This window comes from Etheostoma cragini, chromosome 14, assembly GCF_013103735.1.
Source record: "Etheostoma cragini isolate CJK2018 chromosome 14, CSU_Ecrag_1.0, whole genome shotgun sequence".
Classification (NCBI taxonomy): domain Eukaryota; kingdom Metazoa; phylum Chordata; class Actinopteri; order Perciformes; family Percidae; genus Etheostoma; species Etheostoma cragini.
In genome coordinates, this window is record NC_048420.1 from 12,611,822 (window position 1) to 12,621,155 (window position 9,334).

The 9,334-nt window shown below is 40.4% G+C and overlaps 1 protein-coding gene across 2 annotated transcripts in view; it reads left to right on the plus strand.

Annotated features, from left to right (window-relative positions):
- Window positions 1–9,334, plus strand: part of LOC117956555 — a 31,897-nt gene that overhangs the window by 19,537 nt on the left and 3,026 nt on the right. Inside the window, exons 34-45 of one of the 2 annotated variants that reach the window (XM_034891656.1) lie at window positions 3,412–3,512; window positions 3,897–4,719; window positions 4,820–4,941; window positions 5,040–5,162; window positions 5,304–5,361; window positions 6,052–6,186; window positions 6,357–6,449; window positions 6,531–6,707; window positions 6,987–7,157; window positions 7,502–7,570; window positions 7,671–7,804; window positions 7,915–8,061. In XM_034891656.1, coding sequence (XP_034747547.1) covers window positions 3,412–3,512; window positions 3,897–4,719; window positions 4,820–4,941; window positions 5,040–5,162; window positions 5,304–5,361; window positions 6,052–6,186; window positions 6,357–6,449; window positions 6,531–6,707; window positions 6,987–7,157; window positions 7,502–7,570; window positions 7,671–7,804; window positions 7,915–8,061 — 2,153 coding nt within the window. The remainder of the gene's footprint in view (window positions 1–3,411; window positions 3,513–3,896; window positions 4,720–4,819; window positions 4,942–5,039; window positions 5,163–5,303; window positions 5,362–6,051; window positions 6,187–6,356; window positions 6,450–6,530; window positions 6,708–6,986; window positions 7,158–7,501; window positions 7,571–7,670; window positions 7,805–7,914; window positions 8,062–9,334) is intronic. The other variant, XM_034891658.1, reaches the window with a different exon arrangement.

The following is a 9,334-nucleotide window of genomic DNA, read 5'->3' on the forward strand; positions in this document are numbered from 1 at the left end:
ATAAAATGTTACATAAATTAGGCTATAAATGACATCTGAACAAACCCCTCTGTAAAAGCGAGTGAAACTGGAAAGCTTCATTGTGTTAATAGTGCTGCTGCAGTTGAGTTTTCTGACTCAGAGTATAAAGAATACCCCATTTCAATAACATGGCCTTTACAGATATAGATTACAACATTTTCCAAATGTAGCATACAGTGTTGTTTTAACGGTGAAATGTTTACGATCTTGGTGTCTCCGTGGTTTGCAGTGAGTGACACACTCGCCAGACAACGGGTGATATTTCGAAACGACAACGGCTAATGTTTGCATGCATGTCTGTCGGGACCACATCCTCAGCAACTCGTCTCTATAAAGTGTCACACGACACCGACAAATTAATTTGAAAAGAAGCAAAGCGATCAGCACATAGACAGTTAAAGAAGATCGGCATGTTCATTTCATGGTAAGTTGAGACGGGGTCCTGAAAGGCCACGCCCACACCACATCTGCCTCTATCACCAGTTAACTCAAAAACCAGTTAAACCGAAACACCGGAGACCGTTTTTCCCCGGTCTCAAACTCGCTAAGTTAGGATATGGACTCGGACTTGTCTCGGTCTCAGCCACTGGTCTTGCCAAAAATGGCTTTTAGTCTCGACCGAGTCCAGGTGTCTTTATTATGTTGATAATAATATTGGAGGTTTAGTAAAACACAGTTGAGTTGGGGATCTTGTTCGGCTTTTTACAAGTTTAGATCGGTAGCTAACGCTACGCCAACGTTTACTAACATTAGCCCAACAGCGTTAGCCTAGCATAGTTTCGTCGAGCTAATGTTGTAATATAAATCAGATTGTATCACTGTTTCTTTAAAAGAATGTTCCAGTCACTTACATCCCTGTGTGAGTCATTGGCTTGTGAGTTGAACAAAAGGACACAGACACTTGTTTATGAGGGGGTGGGCGGTAGAGGACAGAATAAGAGAAAAGGGAAGACATTCAGACGGTCAGCTCTGAGGATGTCATGTACCCCTGACTGCAGACCCGCAGACACATTGAGGGGCGGGGTTAAACGTTGAGGGGCGGGGTCAAACGTTTAACTCCGCCTAGTCTCCAACCATCCACTACCCAACTCATTTAATACAATGTGGGACTAGAAACCCTAATGGATGTGGCGAAATGCAGCGATTTAAACATAATGAACTTAATCTTTGGTTTTACAAATTATGAAATACAATATTGACACATTTCACAAAACATTAAATACTTCAATAATGCATTAAATGATAAAAAAGTAGAATATTTGAATGTGTATTTATCATAACCAATTGCAACGTGATACTTTCTTAATGTTATCAAAATCAAACTATCATGAGACAATAATATATATCATATATATTATATTATGTGTATATATATATATATAATAACCATAATAACAACAACAATAATTAGATTAGATACTTTATTCATCCCTCAGTGGGAAAATTTCATTGTTACTGCAGCAAAAAAGCAAAACAAACAAACAGTAAACACAAGAAAAACAGGCAAACAACAGAAAGTAAAGTGGCGTCAAATGAAGGTATTGTAAAGTGCGGTTGCCATAGTACAAGAATCAATATTGCATTAAACTGAATATGTAATTGCATTATTCAAGCAAAAGTAGGTAGACATAATATAGATTATATTTACCTGTGACCATAAATAATATTGAAAAAGTGAGTACTTGTAATGGAAAAAACTATAAATACAGATAATAAAGATATACAGAGAGTGGATTGGAGTAAATCAAATAAACAGGAACAGAAACTACAACACTATCAGGTAGTGCAGGTGTTGTAGAGTCTGACAGCGGCCGGCAACAAACTAGCAGGCAAACAGTACAAATGTTAATGAAATATTGATGTTCACGTCATCTTTTCCTGTTTTTGGCCATCTCCTCTTTAGAGCTATGTGAGTCAATGATATCATGCATTATACAACACATGTAATATAATTATCATTGAGACAGTTGATGTTAAAATATAATGTGAAGCCTTGATAATTTTATAGACACTTACATCATAGGAAAGTTTTCCAGGAGAACTTTGCACCACCATCTCCGCATTTGGACACTGAAGACCGATCTACATCGGTCTTCAGTGTCATCATGTCATCATCACTGACATGGATGATGACCGCGTGTGGTCATCATCCACACGCGAGTCGTGGCACTAGCATCTGCACTGGTCGCGCTAGCCGCGCTAGTCCTGGGGTGGCAGAGACAAAGATGTGCTAGGTGTTGTGGATCTGAGCTCTCCTTTATCTCCTGGTTACAGATGATTCAGAGACCGTTCATGCACACAAAAACTGTAACATTGTCCTTCAATGGACATAATTTCCACACTTTCAGATTACTTGGAGCTAGCATAGACAGTTAAAGAAGGGAGCTAGCCATCCAATCCAAACCTCAGCCTGCTCAATTTGTGCAGAAACATTAAAATAGACATAACCAGCTTTTTAAATTGTTTTTGAAAACTAAACAACTATAAAAGTCACACTTACTTCCATTATTTATTGATTAAAGAGGGCTGTCCAAAGCGTGGGTGCATACCGCTAAATTCACCCTGATATTGCGATGAAATGACAGGGTCAAATGCTGGAGAGTGGTCCCGGTTAAACATTGAGGGGCGGGGTTAAACGTTTAACCCCGCCCCTCAACATGTCTGCGGGTCTGCAGTCAGGGGCTTCTCGAGGATGTTGCTTGTGTTTGCTGTATGAACTCCATGTCTCCAAAATATATATTTTGCATAATAAAGTGCAACCTAAAGTGAACCTAGGGTCCAAGTCTGGACCGACGCTAACCACAACTGTATTGTCGCACACAATCATCCTCAGCTGCTAAAAGCAGTCAACCTGTTCATTGTTTTATCAAACTTAAAGGTTTTCTGATCATACAGTACATGTCTTTCCTATTAACCCACGTCCAAATAACAATATAATGCAATATTTTTTAGGGAAGCCATAAACCGACCACTCTGTAATACTGATCACTTTTCTACACTACATCTGGAATGAAGCTATATTGTCATTTAGTTGCTCATATGCTCAGTACTAGTAGCTATTATGAGTAATCGCCATATGCCATTCTGTTTTCTTTAGAGTATATGATATCAAAGGGAATGGCTATACTCAAAATTCCTGGGTGTTGTGACACTGTTTTCTCTTCAAAAAATAACCCAAAATGATTGTCTTGAAACTGTCATGCATAAGACCTTTTTTTTCTGTCCTGAACTCAGTCTTGACTCGGACTCAAACCTCTTTGGACTCTGTCTTGACTTAGACCCGACCAGTCCTGGTCTTGGACTTGTCTTGGATTGGACAAAGGTGGTCTTGACTACAGCCCTGAACTTTACTTTACAATATTTCTTCTGTATTTCCCATCATCTACACAGCCATACAGACAGTGAAGGGACTTTGGGATCAGCAGCACATTGGGCATGAACTTCCTGTGGACACCTCAGCCACCCTTGATGCTGAAAATAAGCTCTGTCAGGTCAGAAGATTTGGCATTATACAACAAGTAGATCAACCAGGCGATCTGATTAGCCAACTAGACATTGAGATAGTGATCAAATCAGAATGACCGCACACCATGCTCAATACTAAAAATATTACTCTGGAAGTTAGTGTTTCCATGGAAATGCCAGATGAATCAAAATCTGTTTTTGAAATGTTTTTATTCTTGAAAATAAATCACAAATCTTTTCCTTTTGATATCTTAGTTCTAACAAGATTGAGAAACTCCTATGACACCAATTACACTTAAAGAGGCTTAAGAATGTTTAATTGGACAATGGAATTTGGTGTGGCGTTCAGCTCTTTCACAGCTGAAAAATGAGTGGTATACTTAATACGCTGGTTTTGTTTAATTTCAAAGATGGTGATTGCTGAGGTCCCCCTGACTGTTTCAAGAAGTAGTGAGGTCAAAACCGAATTAACAGCCGTTGGACCATTACAAAAATCAACCAATTCTAAATTGAGGGGGTCATCTCAAACTGAAGCAAATCTGGATTCTGCTGTAACTAACTCCACCATTTCAGCCGTCTCCAAGCTTCCAGTCAAATCTTCCAGCTCTATTCCAGACACCACCGAATCGACAGCACCCATCTCCAATCTCTCAGTCGCCACCTACAGCTGTACTACAGCCACCACAAAATTGAGACCAACTGCCAATGAATGTACAGCAACCACATCTAAATGTACAGCATCCTCGTCCACTCCTAGTGCCACCATCTCAAGCACCACCTCAATCACAAAATCTGCAACATTGTCTAAACCACCGGAAAGAACTGGGGCTGCAGCCAAAGTTCCAGTGACTTCATGTAAAGCTGCCACTGCTTCTAACCCGGAATCCACAGTATTGCCTGAAGCTGCCTGCAAAACTACACCTGTCTCTAAAATGGAAAATGTCTCGAAAAAATCTGAAAATGCACCCGTAACGGTGGTTGCATCTCAAATTATGATGAAATCTGTAGCCCCTAGTAGAATAACTAAACCACCAGTTAAATGTGAAAACACTCCAGCCTCTGTCAAGGCTGCACAAAGGAGGAATTCTGTGGGATCAACTGTTGATGATGCATCAAAGATTCATAAGAGTAAGACACCTGCCGCTCCCTACCTGAAGTCTAGGTGTGAAAATAAGAATCCACTACATACCTCCACAAGTAAGACAAAGCCAAAGGACACCTCTTCTAGAGTTGGTAAGTATTATTTTTACGGGGGGAAATTACTCAGTGAGTCTCTATGAATAGGTCTCTTTTTGGTTTAATCGGAGGTCTGCATTGTTTCTTTACTTTATAGGCTTAGACCAGCTGATCGTAGTGAGATGTGGAGAAAGGAAGCGGGTCTACTGTCAGCTGTGTTTAGTTGTGTTGACAAGTTCCAGTCACCCAATGGAATTCACCCACCAGTTTAACTATGTGGTACGTGTTTTAAAAGTGTGGTTGTAGGAAATGTATGTAGCTTGTAAAGCAGGTCAGTATTACAGATGCTAACTGTGTGCCCTTAATGATATTACTAGAAAAAGCAGCACCCTGGGTGGAATGCCCAGAATGACAAGTCGGCGGAGCTGCGGAGCAAATTGGCCGAGATCGTGAGCCACTTGGCTGAGATTGAGAAAAATGTAGGATCCCCATCCAGTAAGGTGACCGACTCAAGCCTCCTAACACATTCAAAATCAACCAAAATTGACAGTCTAGGTGGTTGTTGTGGTTGCAATGTGTACAAAATTTCGCTTTTAAAAAAAGGACGGCTTTTAATTGTTTTGTGCCTTACTTTTTGCAAGGAAGTGGAGGTGAAGCTTGAAGAGTACAAAAAGCTGGCGGATCTTCCAGTTGTCGAAGGTAAAGATATCTCAGTAACTCACCAAAACATGACTTACATTGTAAATACATAAATAACTAAGAGCCCTCTGCTGTTTGTTGAACTGTTCGGCAATATTACTGGAGAACTGTCTAAGGAATTATCCTTGCAAAAGCACAATACTGGAGATGTTTAATTTTATCTAGAGCAAACATCTTTTACAGTAAAACTATAATATAAGTTATATCTGTATGTTACTGAAAATTGTTTGGAATGGAAGAGAAGAGAATCATTAAAAGCATCCAGTTGTATAAATAAATGAAACAAAAACAAGTTTTTTTATTTTTTTTATTTTTATTACTTTTTGGGGGCATTTTTTCCCGTTTTATTTGATGGTCCAGTGGATAGACAGGAATGGTGGAAGACAGATGGGGGATGACACGCAGCAAAGGGCCGCAGGTCAGGCTCAAACCTTGGCCGCTGCAAAAGGACTCAGCCTACATGGGGAGTGCCTATCTGTAAGATCCGATCGGCTTAAAGTATGGTCTGATATAATAATGACGTGTTACTTCTTTAGCATACACCATGTCATTTCATAGCATATCAACCATCTCAATTTACAGTCTTTTGTATCCAGATGAGCAGAGGCATAGTACACAAACCTGAATGATTGAGAAATCATTCATGCCAGTTTATATTCACAATTGTCTTAATTATATCTTGATTCTCAGCTATTGAAAGGCTGAAAGAAAAATTGGAGCCGCAAGATCCGCAGGTCTTATCACCCCCCACAGCCGGTACTGCACAGGTTTGGAAAAGGCAAATCCCTTCTGCCAGTCCATATGGAGCTTCAAGCCCAGATGAGGGTAAATTCAGGGGTCCTTTCTAAGCACCATATAAGTTTAAAAATGTATCTGTATTTTTAATGATAATATGAGAAACGCACATGTCTTTGAGATGTAATTAGAAGACCTGTGAATGAGGCCCGGGAGTGTATGATTTATAATAAACCAATCACTGCAATTTTGTCTCTCAGAGATGTACATGCAACAGGACAAAAAAGGTTCTGGTAACCAATCAGAGCAGGAGAAAAAACATGAGCTCAAAGCACTATTGATCCAGAATCCAGGTGAGAACCCACATGCGTACACAAAGGATTGGTTCCACACTCTCTACTTACACTTTTTGATACATGCTGTTCTTAATTCAGAAATTGAATCCAGTTCAAAAGAGGAAGGAACTCTTGCTGTGGGTCAGTCCGACAGAGCTCAGAGCGTGAAGAGCTCAGAGCCAGAAGCGAATGACACTCTTTCAGACCAGCTTCATTCGTGGCCGAACTTGAATAAAAATGAGCCCAATCCAAGCATTCAAGACTCTGGCATTGCAGGTATGTGTGTTGTGTGTCATACACAGATTGTTGTAATTGTGTTGTAATTAAAATATGAGTGAGTCATCTAATACATATTAGTCCAGCTGTAAATATTTTAAGTCCCTATCATTTGCTATTTGTGTATTATTTAGTAAAATGAACCTATTGTAGATTCCACTGAGCTTATATGTAAATATACAGTGTCTTATTGTCCTTGCAATCATGCTTTTATGTTTTCTCTTCCTTCTGGATCATCGTTTACACAAATCCACCGTCTCACTCATGGCTACCTTCCAGCAGTACAAATGCAGAAGCCTCTGGGTGCCGCTGACTCCACGGGCGGGTTTGACCAAACCTGTGATCCCGAGATGAGACAGCAGCAGGAGAGAAGGGATCCAAAGTTACAGGACACACAGGTGGTGCTGGAAGGCAGCGAGAAAGCAGACCGTGTATCAAATCACTCACAAGGTAGGTGTTAAGCGTACAAAATCTTATTTGAAAACCGATAGTAAGAGTTTGGTGATGTCGTGAAGTAGCGTGCGGTCAGAGTAGGTGTCCTCACCACCATTGCAGTCGGCTTCTTGTTTCTCTGGTTATTTTTAGATCCAGACTGTCAGATGACTAAAGTCCTTTTATCTGGTGAAAAATACAGTTAAAGGCTGAAATATAAAGTTTGTGTGCAAAAGCTTAACTGGATTTTACCTTAAAGGAAATTACATAATCACAAATTTTTCCAACAATTTTTAATGTCAACAAAATATATATCGTAGGTGTAGTCATTTTTGGACAATCACTTTGAATTGTTCACACAGGGGAAAGTGCACAGTGCTGCAGTAATTTGTCTAAATACTTGAAGGTGTTGAAATATGGCCCAATCATAGGTAAGGGTGTGTTTCCTTCTACAGCAAACCTAATTCACTCCCATTAGTCTGTCTTTTCACAAAAGCATACATTATGTCAAAGACAGCATGTTGTCATCAGGTCTGGGATCCATGTGGGAGTGTCGAGGGATAATGCAGAATTCGTTCTACCTTTGTGAGCGCTGCAGGGAGACGCTCTCCATCAGCGACATCTGTCGACACATGCTCAGTGATGAGCACAAGCGCAAATGCATAGTGAGTGTTTTCTCAATAACGCAAAATACAGTACAACAACACAGTATAACAACCTAAGTGTTTTAACAATTGCTTCTGTGTTGTTTTTTTCTGTTTTTTTTGTATTACAGATCCATGTGTTTCAGCAGAGGAGCTATCCTTTGGATCTGCACTTCTGGCTGAAGGACGATCTGCTCCAATGGATGGAGCAGGAACTTGTACAGGAAGTAGCCCAGATGCTCTCAAAACAGGAGCATCATAACAAGACAGATGCACAGGTAACATGTTAGTTCCACGTATCATGTATGCTATCTCAAATGCCCATTGGGTCATTTTGGCAAGATATGATTATAATGTATTTGTTGTCTTTTTGATAAGCACTGTAAATTGTGTTGTTTAGGGTGTGAATTCCACTCTGACAACAAATCTTTTACAGTGTTATATAAATGTGGTCTTAATACTCAGAGCATGGTATCAACCTTAGTCTTTTTGGTCATTAATAACTAACAACTTTTTGTTACTTTCCCAATGATGAGATGGGACTGTTCCCCTAGAGGTATCTTAGTCTGGTCTTAATTACAGATTTACTACCCCGCAAATATCGTAACTTTTACTGCGATTATGAATACTAACACAAACCTTTTTGTCATGCACATTCCAAGAACCCTCATGTTACATTTATGACACAGTCGGGGGGGGGGGGGGGGGGGGGGGGGGGGGGAGGAGTATTTGATCCCCTGCTGATTTTGTACGTTTTACCACTGACAAAGAAATGATCAGTCTATAATTTTAATGGTAGATTTATTTGAACAGTGAGAGACAGAATAGCAAGAAAATCCAGAATAACGCATGTCAAAAATGTTATGAACTGATTTGCATTGTAATGAGGGAAATCAGTATTTGACCCCATCTCAATCAGAAAGATTTCTGGCTCCTGAGCTGACATTAGGAGCACACTCTTAAAGGGAGGGCTTCTAATGTCAGGTGTATATAAAAGACACCTGTTCACAGAAGCAATCAATCAATCAATCATATTCCAAACTCTCCACCATGGCCAAGACCAAAGAGCTCTCCAAGGATGTCAGGGACAAGATTGTAGACCTAAACAAGTCTGGAATGGGCTACAAGACTATTGCCAAGCAGCTTGGTGAGAAGATTACAACAGTTGGTGTGATTATTCACAAATGGAAGAAACACAAAAGAACTGTCAACCTCCCTCGGCCCGGGGCTCAATGCAAGACTTCACCTTGTAGAGTTGCACTGATCATGAGAACAGTGAGGAATCAGCCCAGAACTACACGGGAGGATCTTATCAATGATCTCAAGGCAGCTGGGACCATTGTCACCAAGAAAACAATTGGTAACACACTACGCCGTGAAGTGCTGAAATCCTGCAGCGCTATAAGGTCCCCCTGCTCAAGCAAGCACATATACACTCACCGGCCACTTTATTAGGTACCCCATGCTAGTAAGGGGTTGGACCCCCTTTTGCCTTCAGAACTGCCTCAATTCTTCGTGGCATAGATTCAACAAGGTGCTGGAAGCATTCCT